This window comes from Hyperoodon ampullatus (genome assembly GCF_949752795.1).
Source record: "Hyperoodon ampullatus genome assembly, chromosome: 9".
NCBI classification, from domain to species: domain Eukaryota; kingdom Metazoa; phylum Chordata; class Mammalia; order Artiodactyla; family Ziphiidae; genus Hyperoodon; species Hyperoodon ampullatus.
The window spans coordinates 46,575,670-46,597,097 of NC_136922.1; the positions used below are offsets into that span (position 1 = coordinate 46,575,670).

The 21,428-nt window shown below is 46.8% G+C and overlaps 1 protein-coding gene across 1 annotated transcript in view; it reads right to left on the reverse strand.

Annotated features, from left to right (window-relative positions):
* Positions 1-10,096, reverse strand: part of NXPH1 (neurexophilin 1) — a gene marked incomplete at both ends in the record, with an annotated part of 287,926 nt that extends 277,830 nt beyond the window's left edge. The window contains one exon of the mRNA XM_079711666.1: positions 10,043-10,096. Within this exon, the coding sequence (XP_079567792.1) occupies positions 10,043-10,096 (54 nt within the window). The remainder of the gene's footprint in view (positions 1-10,042) is intronic.
* Positions 10,097-21,428: the final 11,332 nt, after the last annotated feature.

Consider the following 21,428-nt stretch of genomic DNA (forward strand, 5'->3'; position numbering starts at 1 on the left):
CCATCATAATTTTTCTGGCAATAACCTATCTTAGAGAAGGAAATCGGTGCCTTCTTCCTTTTAGTCTATGGTTTTCAGTTTTTATTAAAATTCCTGTTGATTTGCAGCATGATGTCTTTGTGTTGGCTCTGGAAGGCCCTGTTACTCTATGTATAAATGTGCATTGTGACAGTTTAGGGGCAGGGATAGGCAGAAAAATGTAGGGCTTTACAGCTGTTTCCAGCTAGCTGCTCAACTTCCATCATACTGCAACTTTGCCACATTTAGCCTAGTATATATTTCCAGTGAGTGGCGAGCCTGGCTTTTTTTCCCACTAAGTTAGTACAAGCTAATTAATGTCTTTTTCACTTTATTGGGATCTCTCTTGAAAAAGGCATGACTATGGGGTCTGGTCTCACAGAGACAGTCTTTTAGACTTGAGAAAAGTAAATTAAAGTGACATTTCTGTTAATATCAAAGCAGGCTTATTACTTCAATATAAGCACTTCCTTAATTTTCCTTTCTCAGCATGCTACATAAATATAAATAAAAAGTCCTCCACTGGAGTTATGTTACATATATCTCACGGAGTTTAATTATAAAACCTCTAAAAATGAAGATGGTGGGTGGAAATGATGCCAGTAGATCATACAGTGCTGGTGTTGTGCTGGCTGGCTGTCTCTGCTGGCAAGGAAACAAAGACACTCAGGTAATCACAATGTACCATGAAAGGCTGGGCTCCAAAGAAAAGAAAATTCCAGGGGAGAAGGGTATTATTATTACTTTAGTGGCTGGAAGTCCACAATTTTAAATTTTGTTCTCATCAGTGTTATTATAAATGTTATTACAATTATTTTAGTTTTACTGCAATTAAGGAGGAGGAGTTAGGGTTTTTTTAAGGGCCACACCCTATCTTCTCTGCAGCATTGATCTGCTGTAATAAGGGAAAGGCTGCCAGATGAAGACCAAGCACTCAAAGATACACACACACGCACGCGCGCGTGGGCACACACACACACACACACACACACCCCTCACTTGACCATAAAAACTGGCATTTCAGGGAACAGTGAAGACACCTGTACAGGAATACAAGTTTCATCCCAGCAGCTGCCCACCAGGAGCGTGAGGCAACTTCTAGGAGTGAGAAAGGCTGTGCCAGGGCGTGAAGGCTGCAGAACGGAAGAGAAATGGGGAAACGCTGTGCAATATACTCGGCAGGACCCTCAACAGTTCGGCGACTCCAGTGGGTGCAAGTGGGGCCCATTCCCACTCCTGGAAAACTGCAGCTGACTGGCGCGCGAGGCAAACGGCCAGCATCTCACCTGGAGCAGGAAGAAGGCCGTTCTCACCGGGGACCTTCGAGAATACCCTGGAGGCGTTATGCCTAAACCTTCCCTTCCCTTCCTATTCAATATTCGACTCCCCTTCACCTCCAGATTCGTTCTCTTCTCTCGGGCTTGCATTTCTCCAAGCTGGCTTCTCACACGGGTTGATGGAGCACTACCTGCCAGACCTCTGCTCCTTTAATACTGCGGGGATTTGCAGAATCGGGAGTCCAGAAAGGACCGGCTCTGACGCTAAGGCGAGAGAAAAGGACGGAACTTCCCAGCCAACCTTCGCCTTTGACACCGAGAACCCCTAGCGCCAACGCTCGGTACTCTCCGGCTTATTTCTGGACCAAATCAACCGTGTGACCGCCGCCAAGGAGGAACTGCTCGCGCTTCAAGTGACCGCAGTGTCCGCTCTAGAGTGCTCGGGGAGGCCCGGGGCGGGGGGGAGGGGGAGTGTGCAACAGCAGCCGGAGCAAGAGGGCGAGGGGAGGGGAAGAGGAGGAGGAACGACGGTTGTGTATCAGTGTTCGAGGGGGTAGGGTTGGTGGAGTGTTTGTTTGTTTTGCTAAGTAAATAAGGAGAAACTGCCCCCCACCCCCATCCTGGGTCTAATGATGATAGATCCCATGCTGCTTCGGGCCCCACGCCGGGGAGCCTAACCACGGAAAATAATGAGGCTGCATCCCCATTCGTCTGCATTACGGGCGAGCCAGGCACCTTCGATAGCAAATATATCGATTCCCTTGCTCAGGCGTTGTTTCGCCTGCTCTCCGTGAATAATTACTGCTCCTCTGGAAATTCATAATAATTAGGACTCCGCACCCCACTCCACCCCGCGCTGCTTTTTAAAGGCGCATATCTGGTGGGCGACTTGGTGGCTCCAGCCGTGCTCCCCGTAGGTGGGAGATAGGGCAGGAATCATTGTTCCCCACTTGGTTTTACTCTTTCGTGACCCTCCTACCTCAGTTTCCTTGCCTGTCAAACGAGTCTTTTACAGTGTTAAAGATGCTTGCCGCTCTACCTCACAGGATGCGCGTTTCTGTTTGGGAAGAGGGGTAGATTTAACGAACTGTGCGAGGCAATGGGGGCAGGGGAGGAGAAAGTGGAGGAAAAGAAGGATTCACCTCTCCTCGGGACAAACTCTGTGGCGACCACGTGACGCCGCCACCAGGGAGGGGGCGGGGAAAGGAGCGCTAACGAGAAGCTCGGACCACAGGAAACCTTGGGGACCTAGCGATCGGAGCTTCGTGCTCCCGAAAGACTGGGAGGGGGAGGCGGGTGGTTCAGGTCGCGACTGGGCGGCAGCGATGTGTCTGCGGAAAGCGCGCACTCTGCTTGCAGAGGGGCCGAGCCCGCACCGCGGCTGGGAGGGAGGCCGGGCCTCGGGCACCACGCGGGGCGGAGCCTGTGGCGCTGTCCGTGGTCTTGAGGGATCGCACTGCGGGCCCGGCTTGCCCAGCCGCCGGCCTCCGGCCAAGGCCCCATTCACCCTCCGCGCCGCGGTCTCCCTCCGGAGAACCGCTGCTGTCCTGCCGGCTGCCCCAGGAGCATGGAAGCTCGGCGGCGTCAACGAAGAGTTCCCCAGAAGCCACGCTTCTGGTGTGAGGCCTTGGGGTCCAGATGCGAGAGCGCTGCACCTGTGTTTTCATAAACCCGTTGGGACTGCTGGAGGTCACCTGAGGCTAAAAGCAGACACTGGAGAGCGCAACTGTGACGGCGGTGACTCAGGCTGGGAAACTTCCCCGGGCCCGAACTCCGCGGCTTCGGTCAGAGGGCTGAGTTTCCGAGTCGAAGGTCTGAAGCCTACGTCGAAGGAAGTTTCTCGCTTCTAACTGAAGAAGATGACTTGAAATGGCCTTGAAAATCAATGGGTGGGAAGGGGGTCTGAGAACGAGGGCGGCATACGTCAGGAGGACGCCCGCTCCCTCCGGTGGGGCGAGGGCGCGCAGCCTCTCTTCGCGCCCCTCGAGCCGCTGCCTCGATCCTTCCCGTCAGAATCCATTAGGGTGGCGGGGATATTGGGCGACGCCCGGCCAGAGTCAGGTTCGGCAGGGACGAGGAGAGCCCCCACGAGCCAGTTTCTAAGGAAACACTCGGTTTTTACAAGCAGCAATTTGTCTTACTGTGGGAGGAAAACAGCACCAGAAAAGCCTCACGGTTCTCCATTCTCATGAAGATGCAGCGGTGCGCTCCGGCCGCGGCCTGCTTATCCCCCTCCCCATCGTATTTCCGGCTGGAACAAGTAAAATACGCTCATTAATTTAAAGGAAGTGGGAGCCGGCGAAGCCGCGGCGGGAGGGGCACGTGCAGCGCGCTCTCTGCTCCTGAGGCCCTACGGCACGCACCATCCCCAGGCCCCAGCTCTGGGCGCCGCCTTGCCTTCCCGAGCCCCCGACCTGATGCCGAGGAACCTTCTATAACAGTGGGACCCCTAGAAGGGGAATTCTCTCCGCCTCACCCCCACCCATCCGCCGCCAGCCCCCACCTCCGAAGTAAACAAAACACACTAGGGAAAGCTGTTTACAGAGAAGGCAACCAGGTTTGGAGCCCGCAGCAGAAACGCGGCAAGCTCATTAGAAGTTTAAACAACAGCCAGCAACCAGCGAGGGCAGACAGCAAACTTGGAAAATGCGCCAACGCGCTCCTGGGCGCGCGGAGGGGCTTGAAGAAGCCGCCAATACATATCATCTCAATAAAAAGCCGCTCCTGGAAAGCTGGCATAGTAATTGAGATGGGCGCTCTTTCCTGATTTGGGTTGGCATTTCCTCATCTCGTGCTGACAGAGCCAGCTCAGGAAATTGCCGGTAATATTCATCTGGGAAGCACTTTCATTTAAGGTAATTCATTCGACTTTCACAATAAATTGAGTGACATCCTTACGGCGGAACCTTTTTATCCTTGATTAAGTGCTTGCCAAGCTTTGGTTCCCACTTTATTGTCACATTCCTTCAAGCGGAGTCGTCAACCTGCCCATCGGCAGCAGAAAAATGCGCGCGCGCCGTGTTTACCGAGCTCCGGGAGGGGTTAGTGCTGACTTAGAGAAAAAGAGCTAGTCTGGAGCTTGAGTAGCGGGTAAATCAAGACCGCAACTTCCCGCAAACTGACGGCAGGACTGGCTAGAAGAATGTAGGGGGAGGCGAGGGAGCAGACCCGCCTTGCCACCCAGCTGCTCTGGAAGTCGCTGACCCGACGGCGCCCGGCAGGCCAACTCGCCTGCTTCCCTCTATTAATTAAAATGGCGCGGACTGTTAAGGTCTTAGAATGAGATCTGAAGCTCCTAAAGGACGAGGTTGCTTTAAGAGAACTTACCTGAATCGAATCAAACCTGGGCATTTTTTTAAAAAAGAAAGAAAGAGAGAAAGATAAAGAAAGAGAGAAAGAAAGAAAGGAAAGGAAAGAAAGAAAGAAAGAAAGAAAGAAGAAAACGCTTCCTAGCTAGCCACTTGAGAGCAGGCAAATTTTCACAGTTTCCATCAGCTTTCTTTATGGGAAGAAGAGTGCAACAAGAGGGTTATTCTTCATTCTCAGGATTCCCTTTTGACCCTTAATATCACTGCGGCGACAGTCAAACTCACTGAGAGCTCTTCAGACCCTGCAATTCCAAGCAAGGCTGACAAGTACCTAGGTATTTCAGAACTAGGCGAAACCGGGAAGGCATCCCTTTGCCAATGCGTGGCCCCTTCTCCCCCACCCCCTATAAAAATCAAAGAAGCCCAAGAGAGAAAATTGCTTATTTGAAAAAGCAATATCCAAATGCTTTCATCACTCAAATGCCCTTTTGAAAATATTGTCGTCGGTGGTTATTACCTGGACAATACTGTCAATTTCTGTAGTCTGCAGAAAATCTTCCCTCAGATAGAAAAGTAGGACATTGGGCACCTATCTCAAAAAAATCAACCAATTTCCCTGACACCTGATATATTTTTCACCCAGACAACACTTTCATTAAGGAGGAAATAGCCGCCAACAATTCAAAGCCAGATGGAAATCAACTTCACACAAAGAGGAGCCACAAACTTAATGGCTTTCTGGGGAAATACTGCTGAGAAAGTTGGAGCAATTCTAGTTCTCTCCTTCTAATACTGAAAGCTGTTTCCCCAAAAGTATCACTAGAAGGCCCCAGACCAGTATAATCCTCCTGGAAGTGAGTAGAAGTGCGACCCACCCAAGCGCTTTCCACACACCCAGAGAGCTGCTTTCCTGGTCAGTGGAGAGTTGACTATTTCAGGGAAATGCCTGGAGTAGTAGCAACTTCTCCTCTCACAGAGCCCTGGAATAGGTCTTGAGACTGATGAATTCTCATTTTGTGCTGCTGAGGCATAGGCTCCTTTAAAAATCTAGGTTTAATCCTTTATCTGGAAGGCTGATCTAGGGCACAAGAGTCAGGAAATTCAGTGGGATTGGGTAACTTATAGTACTGCCTCCAAGAACTGACCTTAATAGAGAACACTGAATCACTGCTGTTAGGTAATGTGCTTTTCTTTTCAGGAATAAGCTGAAATTAATTAAAATGTTCAGTGGTCAGCTGGCTTAATTTTCAAAGAATGGGAAGTACACATACCTAGTCCAAAGGATAGACATTGGTGATCTCTTTCCTGCTACTTTTCCCTTGGCTTCCACATTTCTTAACAGCTACCTTCATAATGAGTGGAATTCACCCAAACAGTCTGGCTTCTAACAGTGTAGAGATAGTATTCCATGAATATATTAACCATGCTTTAATCCCTGTTAAACAACTGGTATGGAATTCATATTTTCAGGATACCCTAAATTCGAGGGAATAGATGAATCAAAATGTTAAGCACAAGTTTTAGAAAGAACTTTCCATTTTTGCCCATATCGGTTAAAAAAGCGACTAGATTATTAGCAAATTAATCTCCTAGCAAAAATGGTGGGAACTAAATTGGAGGACAAGGGGCCTCTTCTCAGAATAGACTGTGGATGTGTGACTTGATCACAGTAGCATCATTCAACCTCTCAGCAGAATCTCTGGACTCAGTTTCTGAGTAACGTTTTTGTTAACATGCCCTGGGAGTGCTATTTTACTTCTTTCTTGACTCTGAAAATTGCCACAGGTGAGCCCCCAAGCAGGACACCTCTGCCTTCTGCTGGGAGGTGCCCTCCCTGTGTGCTCATGCCTGTCCTTCAGCTCATAACTCAACTTAGGACCCTCATTCTTCCCATCCAGAAACCACATTTCCCTAGATTATCCAGTGTGTGCTTCAATTCTGTTAAAATGCTATTATCTGCTACCCCATTATATCATACTGAAAATATCCTGGAATCAATCCAGAACTGACAGGAGAATAAAGATTGCAGGACTTTTTTATTTTTAACAAGTATTATTACACTATAAGTTCCTCTCCTGCAGAATTCAGAATTTTAAGTCAGCAATTCAATAACATTCAGTAAACAGAAGATTTCCTTGCCTTTATTATTTTTTTTAATGATTTCCCACTCCTCTGCATTTATGGCTGGAGTTAGCCCTGTGGTGATTTTTGAGTATCCTAGCTAATATGCTTCAGGAGGTAACTTTGCAGACACATCTCTAATTAACTTCCCATTGCAGTATTAAAATAAGCTTCTAGTTTGAAACAGGACAGACCCATCTCTCAAAGCACAAAAAAAGACTCAAAATTCTCAAACTAGAACAGGCATTCAAAGAACCCTGGGCCATGAAACATACTTTGAGAACATTCACCTAAATACAGGCTGGGAACTGTGGCTTAAATATGGAACACTGATCTGCTGGATAGAGAGTTATTTTTCATTAAAAAAAAATCTTCTTAAAATTGGGAGTATTTAAGGTATGTCTCTAGAAGCAGAAGCCTAAATATTGTTGCATAGGAGATACCTAAACAAATCTTGATCCTGGAACATAATGTGTGATTATTCCTTGGGAAATATAACTGGGATTCGAGGGGCTTAAAGAGAAAGGTGATACTGTGGTATCAGCTATGAGGCAATGTACAGAGTGCCCCTGTCACTTAACTTGTGGTGTGAGTCCATAAGGACAGAAAAATTATTCATCCAACTCCTCCCTAGATTGTGGCAATTCAAGGGGGAAAATAAAATAATGGTTCTGCCACCCCTGCCTTTTTGGAGTGTAACTTGAAGCATCTCCTGACAACCTGCAGGCATCTATTGCAGTTTCTTGCAAAGGTCTGGGATGTTTTGGGGTGCAGCTCCAAACAAATGATAAATTCAGTTACTGTTTCTGGTATTTAACAAAATAGATGGATAAAGAAGCTCTGACCACTTCTTGGTCTGTCTCATTGCCCGAGAGATTTAATCAACGGTTTCTATTTATTTACTTGCCGAAATCCAACCTGTCCTGACTGCCCAATTCACCCTTCTAAATTCATCTCCATGGTAAAAGTCAGCTTCTTGCTCCTCCTGGAAAACAGCTTGGGATCTTGCCGACAAATAACCGTGGGACTGCAATCCCTGGAAATACTGCCTTGGGTCACAGCCACCAGCCTTTTGTTTTTGTGGTGCGTGTGGTTTCTAATCCCCGACACATAAAACAATTTTAGATCGGAGAGAAAAAGAATGGACTTCTAAATCGCCTTCTCTATTTTATTGTTCACATTTTATATTGTTTTGAGTGAAATTGGAAAAATTGTCTCCTTTCTCTGTATTACCAAAAGGCATTCAGGTAATGAAGTCTGTAACTAAACAGTAATTGAATCAGCATAATTTTCACACTGAATGGTTTTCAAATGCTCCCAGTTTACAATTAAAGGAGAATTAATGTGCTTGTTGTTGAGAACGCAGCGCATTAGAATAAATCCAGCACTGTTGTTGTAATGAGTGGAAAACGGTTTAACTGCCAACAAACACATTTAAAATTTAACACAACATATTGATTTCACTTCTACTTTTGACAGATTATTTTCCAGACTATCGAAATACTTGTTCCAAGCAATAACTGCACCACGGCCGCGAGCTTCTGCCGTGTGTGAGCACAGTTCAAGGACGTTACGAACAGTCCTGAGGTTCAGGTCCTGCGTAAAGGTATGCAGAGGAGAGGGGCAGGAGGGTTTCCATGGTCAAGGGAAGCTTTAACATTCTCCCTCTGTAGCTTTCACTTTGGGTCCCTCCCCCTTCTTTCAACAAACAATTTCTGTGTTTCCTCTGGCCAAACTTTATGCCATGCTTCTCTAAGCTCTCAATGTCAGTGGGTTTACTGGACACAGGTGGGCAAGAATGATTGAAGATGAGAAATGGGAAGGACACTTTTTGCAGTGCGTCTGCATTCTAGCCGGGGAAGGCACAGACTTTGGTAAAGGAGTCAAGAAAGGCCGTTCTTTTGGATTGGCTGCCCGGGCTTTCACCTGTTTACCCCAAGGTGTCCTGTAGGCGAGGACACTGACGCGCAGCGCCCTCTGGCGTCCGCGGCTGCCATGGTCAGGCGATAAAGGTGCAAACACACGCAACACTGAGGGTTCTTGGATTCCAGCTGAAACCCGTTTACACACATACCCTTACATTCATATTCACACACACGTATACATACACATCATTAGCATATACAGAGTTCACACAACTAGCAGCCCTGCACTCACAGGCACCAGGGCATCAGCTGGGAAACGCTCTCAACTGCAGGGATGGCAACACTTTTGCTCCAAGAATTGTGGGTTCTGAAGCCCTTGGGGTTGAGACGGCACCGCTCACCCCATTCCCGTTTATTCAACCCATCATGCCGCCCCAGCGCTTCTTGTTCCTAGTCAGAACACACAGAGCCCTCAGTGCGCTCCAGCGGCCCAGAGGTAGGTTATGGGGTTCTGTGCACTGAGCACAACTTCACCAGCAGGATAAGACTGTCCCTGGCCCTCCCTGAAGTCAGACCCGAGAAATTGCGCTCTCGGTCTTGGTTCCGCGCGGTGCCCACAGCTACCAATCCACCACCACCACAATAAAGTGCTTCCCTCAAAGCCCTCCACCCTGCCCACGCAAACCCCAGTTCCAACAGTGGGCAAAGTCCGGACCTCAGAAAACGGCTCTGGGAGGACTCGGATGGTAGCTTTGCTTAGTATTTTCTCCCTAGCGACAAGGTCTGCCGCTCCCTAATAAGGGGCTCAGCACTGGAACTGGGGTTTGGTTATTTGGTGGGAAGGAGAGATTGGGAGGAGAGGGAAGGGGAGCCTCTACATGTTTGCTGGAGCATCTCTGACCCAACTCCATCTGGACGCTTGTGGGGCTGCTAGATAGTTAAACTTGTCCTGTCTGAACCCTACAAGTCGAACAAAGTTACCTGCACTTCTTTATGTGCCGCATCTCCAAACTGGGGGTTAGGTGTGTGGATATACTTTCGAAGTCGGGGACCTGGGCAGATTCATTGCTTTCCATTCTCCACCTCCATTTCCTTTCGTTTAAACTCTGGATGAACTAATAAGAGTTCCCTGTCTTCCACCCCTTCTCTTTGCCTTCTCTCCCTATAAAGCATCCCGTCCAGCTATCTCCTCGGTTTCTGGGTGTCTAGGGCGCCCTAGACGCGGTTTAGAATCACTCGCAGGAGAGGGGGTACTGGAGCAGGAAACGAGGGTGGGAACCCCGGAAAATCCCACAGGGATGGGGAGATCAGTTTGCCAAAGTTGTTCCAACACCGTCGCTAGGAACGTCGCTCTTGCTGAACTGGCGGTCTCACCCTCCTCCCGCGCGCCCCCAGTTGCCTGGCCTTGCGACCAGGGTGTGATTGCGGGGGCGCGGGACTGGCAGCGACTTACCAAGTAGACGGTGGGCTGCAAGAGGAGAAGCACGTACCAGCACGTAGCCTGCATCCTCCCGCGTCTCAAACTTCCTCGGCGGTGCGTTCGCTGAGTCTTTGTTCCTTCAAAAACATAGATCCACCTGACATCCACTTTACAGAGCAAGGAGCGCTCTCAGCAGCCTAGATACAAATGAAATTAGACATCCCATGACCACGCGGGCAAGGTTAGGCTTGGCAACCAAGCGCGGAAAGGGGGTCGTGGCGGGAGGGATGGACCAAAAAAAAAAAAAAAAAAAAACCCGGAGGTGGGGGAGGCAGGAAAAACGGAAAAGCGAGCAAATCCAGCGCCTGAAACCCGCGAGCGTGCAGTCCGCAGGCAGGCGGGCAGGAGGGTTGGAGGATGAGGGGCTCCTTGCGCCCTACGCTGCTCGGGTGCGAGTTCCCGGGAGGTGGAGCCAGGAGGTGGCGGGGCACACAGAGACGCGTGCAGGCTGGTTCCGAGACCAAGCGTCTCTGGCAGCGAGACCTGCCCTAGTGTTTGATGGCCGGGAGGCTCGGACTAAAGGCGGTGGCGGGTTCTTCGCCAGCCCTGGCAGTGCTCACACACGTACACACCAGCAGAGAGAGGTGGAGAGAGAAAGAGAGGGAGAGCGAGCGAGAGATATTGAGCGAGGGGGGCGCGGGAAGAGGAAGGGGTAGGTAGAGCTGACCAGGATTAGGTACCGGCTATCTCCACGCGTTTGGTGCGATGGGGGTGGGGAAAGCGAATGCAATTTGCATATAGGAAAGCCGGGTTCAATTTACCCATTCGAGCGCCCTGCACACACAGAGATACCACGCGCATACACATGTACTACTTTTTTCGAGCGAAGGGGCACAGCCAGTCGCTAACTTCTAGAGTGGAAGCCTGCCCGGGTCTGTGAGGGTCACCCCTCAGGCTCACTCTGTCTCCCAGCCAGTGGCCTTCCCCGCTGCCCCTTCCTGCTGCCCCACCACCCCACCCCAAGGTGTCCCCCATACCGGGACTGTGGAGGCGGAGGGTACGTACCGCGCAGGACTGGGGGCGAATCCGGCAAGCAGGGACCGCTCTGCGAAGGCTCCATGGAGGAGCTACTCGGGCCTGGCGTCTCCGGCGTCCCGAACATGCCCTCCCTGGCGCTTTATCTCCATGCTCGGGAGCGGACCGGTCCCGCTGCCTTGTCCAGCCTCGGCAGAGTCCGCGTCCCAGTGCCCGGGTCGCGCTCAGGATTGGTTCCGCGGGAGCCTAGGCTTGGCACAGTTGGATTCACCGTGCAGGAAACTTAAGAGGCAAGAGAGGGAGGGGAAGTAGAGGGGAAAGCGAGGAAGAGAGAAAGGGAGGGAGAAAGAGAGGGAGGGTGAGAAGGGAATGCGCCGGGCTACTGCACCGGACAGACCGGGACTGCCCGCGTTGGATGTGGGACGAGCGGTCCGAGGCTCGCTGATTCCCGAGGCTGCCGAAGGATGGTGGAAATGACTTAAGGGGAGGAGACTGGGCAAGTCCTCAGGACTTGAACTTGAGAGATAAGACACTGGCCTTTCGGAAGAACACAGCCACACGGCAGGCGCAAGCAGTCCGAGTTTCAGAGGGAGGGGTGGGGTGAGCAGAGCCCCGAGGATCCTGGCGCAGCCAGCAGCTGTACCTCTACCGGCGGCCCTGAGAAGCCCGAGAGCCACTCCGGAGCGGAGTCGCAGGCTCAATCCGTGGTCCTGCCCGGCCACTGGGGGACGCTCTGGAGTGCGCTGGGGTTCTCGGCGCCAGTGCCGTGGTGCTTTCTCCGTAGGTCCACCGCTCGGCTCGCCCACCTTCCTGACTCGAGCAATTACATCGGCACGTGGGCGAACGATTCCTCAGAGACCCATTAATACCCCGTGTAAAGGGATCCCGCTCCTAGGCTCTCTGCGGGCTGGGCCCGCAGGGAGAAGTGGCTCCTGCGTTGTCTCTGGTGGCCGCAGTGCACCCTTCCCAAGGGTCTTGAGGAGGACTGCGACCGCCAGAGGAGTGGCGGGAAGCGTAGTGGGGCGGTGCGTAGGGCGGAAACGGGAGCCGGAGGGTGCAGGTCTCCCCAGCGCGCCTTGGGCGCCTACGCGGGGCACCGCGGACCTGTAGCTGGGAGGACCGAGACCCGGGCGCTGCGGACCGCCAGCCATTCAGCGCGCGACAGCCGAGAGGACTGGGCGACCTTGCGCGCTCGACTCCTAGCCGGGGGCTGGGCAAGGCGGGGGTGCGGCCTGGGAGTGGAGGTGGGGTGATGGGGGATGCTTGCAGCCTTTGCCACCTCCCTCGCTCCTAAAACCTCCTCCTCGGCCAGTATCTCCCAGTCTCCACCTCTTTGCTCTGACTCTCACTGTCTCTGTTTTTCTCAATCTCTCCCTTGCTGTCTCTATCTCTCACTCTCTTTTCTGCATCCTCTGTCTTTCTTGTACTCCATGCCTGGCCCTCGGCGTCTTTCTACCTCCTTCTGTGTCTCTCTCAGGATTTCTGACCCTCTCCGTCTCTGTATATCTGTGTCTCTATCTCACCCTCGCCATTCCCTCTCAAACCTTGTCCTTGTCTTCTCCCCTTCACCCTGTCCATCACACAACCAACAGGCCAGCTTCACCCGTATCCGGTGAGATCCCGGGACCAGGCCCTCTCTGCCGGCGGGGAGGCCAGCATCTCCTCAACGGGTCCAGACTCAGTCCACAAGTCGGAGCGGACATTTTTCTTCCTCCTACCTCACCTGTTACCTCTCCAAGCCTGCCCTTCGCTAGTTCCTGGCCTGGAATGGTGCACTCTGCGGGATGACAATTCTATATAAGTGTTGGTTTGAAATTTATCTCAGGAGCCCCGGTTAGTGACCATCAAAATATAATCGTGATTTTTAATGAGTCCTGGGGAGTCCTTTCCTCCAACATGGCTATTGGACACCTCAGGCTCTAGTATTTCTGCTCAGGTCAGTCGGGGCCCAGACACAATGTACCCTCTACACAAGAGGTCTCCCCCAACCACAGGTTGAGTTCCCCGAGGGAAAGCTGGTACCCCCACTCCCCAACAGAGCAGTGACAATCAGCAGAACCACCCTTTCCTAGAGCAAATGCAGAAGGAGCCTTGCTGAGACCTTGGCCTGGAATCAGACCTCCAGTTTAGATCCCCATTGTAGGACATACCTGCCAGGCACTTCCAGGCCTACACTCTCCCTTCCAAGCTAAAAATAGCTCTTTAAAGAGCAAGCTCTTCTAATCTCCAAACTTGTACTCTGCCTCTGTGACCTCTTGGAATTCATTGGGGCATATGCAGAGTAAAGCAGTGAAGCACATTTTCTAATTGGGACTTTGAAAATGCACTTTAGAAAAAAATACACATTTATATATAGCATAGTTGCAATGTTATCTTGGCTATCTTCACTTCCCAGGTTTTTCATGCTCTTAAACAGTTTCAAGAAGAAAAAAAAGTACCCATATCTGAGGCTGAGGGTCAAAGTAGGGCAAAGGAATCTTCATCTGATTCCACTCTTTGGGATTAAGCAGGCCACCCTAAAATTGATCCGTACTTGTACATTAGCTCCCAGCCCTCCACTGCTGGAATGTGGAGCTGGAGTGAATGCTGCCCACAATGCTGCCCTCTACCCACATGCCCAAGTTCGGTGCCCTCCAAGCTGAACGTGCATCTGATCTTAGTGAAAAAGGAGAAAGAATCAGGCCAGCTTTGGGATATAACAAGTTCTTTTTCTAAACCTTACTTCAAAAACATTCTCCCTCTAGGGCAATTTAGCCTTAAAAAATTACTGCTTGTGAAACAGGAAGACGATCAAGGACCTTAAAATCTCTGTCTGAATGGGACTGATTATTGAAGAAAAGCACCACAGGCACCTAGTAATGGGAACTGGTCTGACACTTTGTTCTATGACACAGGGTGCCAAAGAGCTTTTTATGGTAATGACCTGAGACCTTCTGCCCTGACATTCAACTCTCATGGATCCTACAAGACCCTTGGCCTGGGATATGAAACAACAGTGGATTGTCATTTTTGTCTCTTTGTAGGAGTCTTCATTTCCTGTAGTACTCAATCAGAAAAGGACACTAAGCCAAGTAACAATGAAAAACTTATTATTGTTTCTGCTAAACCTCTCCAATTTTAATAATGTAACATTGGTGGAGTGGGGGTGGGGGAAAGAAGGATGGCTGCTTCACCCTCCTTCTTTCCTATCATTTGCTTTAAAAAGAACTAAAAACATTAAGGGCATGATTCTCATACGTTCTTCTGTTTAAAGTAGTACGCTACTCTAAAATGCCCTCTTAGAATTCATCCACAATCAGCCTTACCAGGATAGGACAAAAGTGTGATTATCCTTAAGAAGTATAGTACTCATGCCATTTTTTTCAGGCTTTAGTCATGTTGAGAATCCTTTCAGAAATCACTCTCTAAATTTTGTGTGATGCAACTTAATAGACATATAAACTTAGCATGCATGATAACCACAGTAAAACACAGTCCTCTGCCCTTGGCTCTTCCCCAATCTACCTGATCCAATCTGAAGTGAATATTATAAAGCAATAATATATGCTTATCTCCAAGAAATATATTTTTAAAAGAACTAAAATGGGCTGACCTCAAAAAGGAAACAGTGATACTAAACAATTTTCCTGAAAATTAAAGCCAGAACAAATTAAAATTAGAATTCATGTGAAATAAAATGATAATCCTGTTAACTGTAATTAGCTGTTTTGGTTGATTTGTTTCAGTTCATTTGTATGATTCTCTGAGTGGGAGAAGGAGGACAGGAGTTAAAAGTTTGAATTATCTTGGGGCTGGGAAGAAGCAAGAAAGAGATTAATTTTGAGTTCTACAAAACTCTGCCCTAGAATGAACCTGTCTTTAAAATGCATGAATACCGGGCTTCCCTGGTGGCGCAGTGGTTGAGAGTCCACCTGCTGATGCAGGGGACACGGGTTCGTGCCCCGGTCCGGGAAGATCCCACATGCCGCGGAGCGCCTGGGCCCGTGAGCCATGGCCTCTGAGCCTGCGCGTCTGGAGCCTGTGCTCCGCAACGGGAGAGGCCACAACAGTGAGAGGCCCGCGTACCACAAGAAAAAAAAAAAAAAATGTGTGAATACCATCATCTTTTACCCAAAATCCAAGTAACTATGTTGTTATGAAGCACCCAGCTGTGGTCTTGCTTAAGCTGCAGGTCAAATTAAATCACTTTGTACACAGTAAGTGCATTGTACCTATTTTTCCCCTAATAGTGCCAAAAACTTACAAAGCATGCATTATCTTGTCTGCCTTGACCACAGTATAACCTGGTATTTACATGTGGTATGACCTTGGGAAAGTACCTGAAGACTCCCCTGACCTCAGAACCCTCCCCTATATAATAAAAAAGTAGGGTTAGATGATGTCTAAAGTGCCTTCCAGTTCTAAAATACCTTTATTTTGTTTTTGTATGATTAAATGTGAAGTTATCTCAGGTTTAAAAAATTTACTTCACAAATAACAATTTTATAATGTATTATGATTTTCAAAAATATTAATAATTTAAAAGAATATATTCTGTTCAGTGCATTTCAAAGATTTTAAGTCAAGCGTGTTTGTAGGGTTGAGTTCAAGGCCTTTTGGGGGCATTCCTTCTCTGCCCCATCCTCATACCCTTTCTTCTAGGTCAAAGGTTGGCTCTATTATATTAATTAAATAATTTTTCATATAAATTGTTCTGCACATGTTTTTGATGTCATTGATTTATGAGACTCTACACTCAGAGTGGCATCTTTATTATACCTATGAATATTTATTTAAAAGACCCAAAGCCATTTCCACTACTTTTGCAGAATACTTGAATGTCACTCAGGACAATTAAGAACCCCCAGGCCCCTCCACACCCCAAGATATTTTGCTAGTGGAAGGAAGGAAGTATCATTTGCAAAGTGATTTGATATTTGAATGTAGTAGAACTTGGTTAATAACTACGAGGCATGTGTGCTAAATTACTTTTACAAGAATGCTTTAATAACAAGATCATTGGACTAGAGAGAAAAAATAGCCGACAAGCTCTGGAATTTAAAAATAAATAAATTTAAAGGGAATCAAAAAGCTTTACGTAGAAGGCATTTTCTTTTTCTAGAGGTAATTTATATGCTCAGTCTTTGTAACCATATTTCATTTATTCTGCTAGGTGAGGACAGAAGGTTCTCAAAGGTAGGGTAGTTTTAATTATACTCACAGACTTTAAAAAGAGAATGAACACAACAAGAGAAATTGAAGAAAATCAGCATTAAAAACGCAGTTGAGGGACTTCCCTGGTGGCGTAGTGGTTAAGAATCGCCTGCCAATGCAGGGGACGTGGGTTCTAGCCCTGGTCTGGGAAGATCCCACATGCCGCGGAGCAACTAAGCCTGTGTGCCACAACTATGGAGGCTACACTCTAGAGCCCGTGAGCCACAACTACTGAGCCTGCGTGCCACAACTACTGAAGCTCACGTGCCTAGAGCCCATGCAACGCAACAAAGAGTAGTCCCCACTCGCCACAACTAGAGAAAGACCGAGCGCAGCAACGAAGACACAACGCAGCCAAAAATAAATAAATAAATAAATAGCTAAATTTTAAAAGGCAGTTGAATGTAAAAGATGGGAAGATTGGGGTCATCGCCCAAAAATCATAATTAAAAATTTTTAAAAATACTGTGACTAAGCAAACCTTCGCATTATAATCTAATTACAGAAACTCTTCATGGTGGTCCCTCCAAGGATTATTAATTGACAGTTCCCTAAAGCAGAATCATTAAAGATAAAAAATTTGGTAACCAGTGTGCTGTTAACAAAGTGAAATACATTATACGCTTTCAGCCAGGAAGAACACTAGGACTCTGAACCACGTTGAAATGGAAGAAATTATGAGGAAAAACTGCAAGCTCTGTGGTTACCTGAAAATCAGAAGCAAGTCTGAAAATGCATATTTCATCTCCATAATCTAAAGTATGTGGATATTTTAAAACATACATGTTTTTTCAGCTTTTATTCTGATTTGGCAATATAAAGACAGAACTTAAAAACAAGGTGATTTATAGAAGAAGCAGGGAACAAATGGCCCCTTCAGCCCTAAGATCCTAATGATAAGAATGTATTGGATTAGACATCTTTTAAATAAGAGATATCACAGGGATGTAACAACCCTCTCAATTTCCCTCTTTAACATCAAATTAATGAAAACAACTACACCAGGATTTCACCATAATTAACTTCAAGGTTATGCCATAAAAGTCACAAAATATTACATTTTTCTGCTTCCTCTGGCTCTAATAATAAAATGCTTTTGATAAAATTCAAAGCAAAATGGTCTAACATCAAATTTTGTATTAAACTGGTAGTAATTTCTCCAAGCTCCATAGATTTCAATAGGATAATAATGCCTACCATTTACTGAGTGTCAGGGACCATACCCTGGGTTCTATTTACATTATCCACTGTTTCCCTAGTGATTCTGTGAGCATCAATTAGCAATTTAGTTTTAAAAGGAAACCTCTCAGGTTAGATAAGATCTCCTTCTTCACACTGGTTCTCCATGGAAGCCAACTTAAAACAAATCTCAGCAGCACTGGACCATTCATTCCCACCCCCTCCATCTGGTAAGTCTCTTCTCTAGTCAGTAACACCATCCTCTCTCCAAATTTTTCAACTAACCCTCTAACCATTCCTTCTCAGATTATCTACATGCTGCTCATCTTCATATATTAAACACTCGTGCTTCTCAGGGCTCCATCAGTAACTCTCTTTGCCTCTTTTCACTCTGATTAGACAATTCTGCCTATTTCCACAGTTTTATTTATTTATTACTTAACACCCAATGACCAACAGGTTCATAAGTCCAGCTCTGACATTTTTCTTGACCCAACTATTCAATTGTCTATATGTCCTAGAGATAGATGTCCTAGAGATACTTAGAATTAGCATGCCTAAAGCTGAACACATTATATCACTATGTTACATGCATATCCTGTTAGTTGGTGTGATAGATTCTGCAGTTCTCTAATTATAATATGATTAAGTGACCCTTTGCCAAGTGACCTCTCATTGAAATGGAGGAATATACCTCCCCATATATGCAAATTTTCCTCTTTTTCTCTTCCCTTTCTTTTTCTTTCTTTCTTTCTCTCTTTCTTTCTTTCTTTCTTTCTTCCTTCCTTCCTTCCTTTCTTTCTTTCTCTCCTTACTTCCTAGGAAATCCTTCTTTAGGATTCCTTTTAATCCTAATCAGAGCCTTCAAGAGGTATAGCATGTTCCTACCTGATCCTCTAGTCAGCAGAAGAACAGCAGACACCAGGTAAAAGCTGCATCCTTAAAAAAAAAAAAAAAAAAAAAAAAAAAAAAAAAAAGCTGCATCCTTCAGCATGGGTCCTGAAATGAAAAAACACATGAAGCAGACCAGAACTTGACCTGTGATCTGGATCACAGCCACCATAGCTGACTTGTAGCCCCATAGATCCAAAAGTAAGAAATAAATATTTGTTGTTTAATCATCAATATTTGGGGATTATTTGTTTTACAACATTATCATGATCAAAGCTGATTAATTGGTGACACCACTACTTCACTGAAAACCTAAGAATTAGATGTCTTTATGCCATCTTTTTGTTTCCTACACATCAAAAATAAAATACAAGCACCTCTCGGTTTTTTACCTAATTATCTCTCATATCTCTTCTCCCTCCTCTGTGTCTGCTCCTGCTACTGACTCAGGTTCATATCATCAGTCATCTGGTCTATGGCAATGGCTTTCTAACCGGTCTCAGCCTTTTGAGTTTCTACCTCCATACAGATGCCCTCTTCCGTGCCACCATAAAGCTACAACAAAACTGTGTTCACATCACACACTTGTTTAAATCTTTTCACAACTTCCCACTGCTTATAGAATCAAGTCAAACTACTTAGCTCAGCACAGAAGACTGCTTTTGAGCAGGCCTCTGTCCACTCATCCATCTTCATATCCTGCCCCCTGGCCCCTGCTTGACTGCATGCTTCACATTCATCAGTTACAGGATCCTTAGAACTTTTAAATACACAACTGTATGTCTCAACCTGTGGCCTCCACACCTTCTTTCCTTTGCTTTGAATTCTCTCAATTCAACCTCTACATGAACTCTTAATCTTCCTATATACCTCTGTTCAGAGATCACCCTTCATCCTCTCCACTTTTCTCAGAGATCTGTGCACCAAAACATATTATTAAACATTTACACCATGCTGCTTAAATCTTCTCTACTGGACTGTGTCATTCACTTTTGCACCCCTTGCCTACCTTGAACTGGATTGAGCTGAACTTTCAGCCACACTTAGAAAGCACAGTGTCCAGAAAACAGCCTAGTGTACCTCTTGCAAGACAGCACATCAGAGGCTCTGGATTAGCAAGTCTTCATCTATGAAGTGATCAAATATGCATAATTGGAAAAAGTTTCAGGCAAATCTCAGCCTGGTGAAATGAGCGAAAGGAATAGGACCAGAGTGGGAGGCTTAGGACCGAAGACAGAAGCTCCCTCACCCTAAACACCCTCTAACATTCTTCTCAGAATCAGGGGTTAATGAGAAATTTAGTCTGAATGGATTACTCTATGACTGACTCATTAACCCTTCTCATTTCCAGGGCCAAGCATAACATGGTACCCCAAAATCCCCAGATGTCCCTAAATTCTAGTTTCATTCTGCATTAATACACCGCAAATCCTGTATCACATTTCAGCACCATCAGACCCTGCCTTAACCCCTCCACCTTCAGCACCAGATAAAAGAGAGAAAGGGAGCTAGAGAGAGGTGAGTTCAAGAAAGGAAAATGAACACCTTATCATAACTACCACCAGCTTTGGATCTGGTAAATGGGATTAACTAGACCCATAGGAAAATAGGACTCTAGACTTTATGGCTCTGAGCTTCTGAATGAATCTGGCAGAAAGGAGAACTGTGAAGCCCGCAGTCAAGAAATTACACTAGCACTTTTTCCCATCACAGTTAAATTCCTGACATCATAGTCATCTGTGCCTCCTGCTTCATGATCTCTGAGGTCACACTAAGCACCCCTGAATCATATTTCCATCCCTGCATTGATAGGGTTCTAAAGTAACCTGTAGCCTACATTTAACTGAATTCAATAGCCTTTCTCAATTTTTACATCATCAATTCTCCACAAAAGCATCCTTATCAGGTTTCTTTCCAGCCTCTCTGAGTGTTCCTTTTTGTCTCCTGTGCTGGTTCCTCCGAGTAACTCTCCCCAAACTGTCAGTTTTCTAGTTTCAAGCCACCCCTTTGAACCTAAACTACAGCCTAACATCTTCAGCAACCAGAGGGTATCGTCATTCAAATGTCCTACAGTTGTCTGACACTAAACGTACAAGAGTAAACTCACTAATACTCCCAACACGCCTCCAGCACACACACAAAGTCCTATTCACAGTTACCCTAATTTCATTAGTGGCAGCCAAATTTTCTTTGCACACAGCCTTTAAACCTCAGAATTAGCTCTCACTGTTTTCGTGTGTGTCTCATAGATCAGTCATGTACATTATCTCATCACGTCTTCCTTCAGAATATCTCTTTCACCCACCTCCTTACAACCACTCTAGATGAAGTCTTCATCACCTCCTATCTGGACAGCCACCTTCTGAAATGTTTTCCCTGGCTAAAGTCTTTCCCAAGTCCCATTAATCTCACTACTGTGAGCACCGTAATAGTGGGGACTATGTCTCATTCACCTTTGTACTCCTGGCACCTAATATGGTGCCAAACACATAATAGATGCTTAATAAATATTTGCCTGATGCATGGATTAAATTCCTTATACACCTCCAGATTATTTCTTGTTATTTTTTTTTAAAGCTTTCCTTTTTTTAGTTAAGTTTATTTATTTATTTATTTTTAAAATTGTTTTTGGCTGCGTTGGGTCTGCATTGCTGTGTGGGCTTCTCATTGCAGTGGCTTCTCTTGTTGCAGAGCACGGGCTCTAGGCCCGCAGGCTTTAGTAGTTGTGGCGCACAGGCTTAGTTGCTCCGCGGCATGTGGGATCTTCCCAGACCAGGGCTCGAACCTGTGTCCCCTGCATTGGCAGGCGGATTCTTAACCACTGTGTCACCAGGGAAGTCCCTGGATTATTTCTTAAATAACACATTTGCCCTTTTATTCCATTGCACACCAAAAATAAATAAATAAATAAAACTTATTTTATTTTCCCATATATAGAGAGGGCTATTTTATGTGTTCACTTATTTTTTCCAATAAACCAGTTCTTCAAGAGAATCTTCACTCAGACACATGGTAAGTAAAACAGAAACTCAAAGCTCCTCTGGTTAAGTCTGGGAGAGAATGCTTAGATCCACATCTATAAACTCTCCACTCCACCTCCTCTCCTTTGTTCCATCCCCAA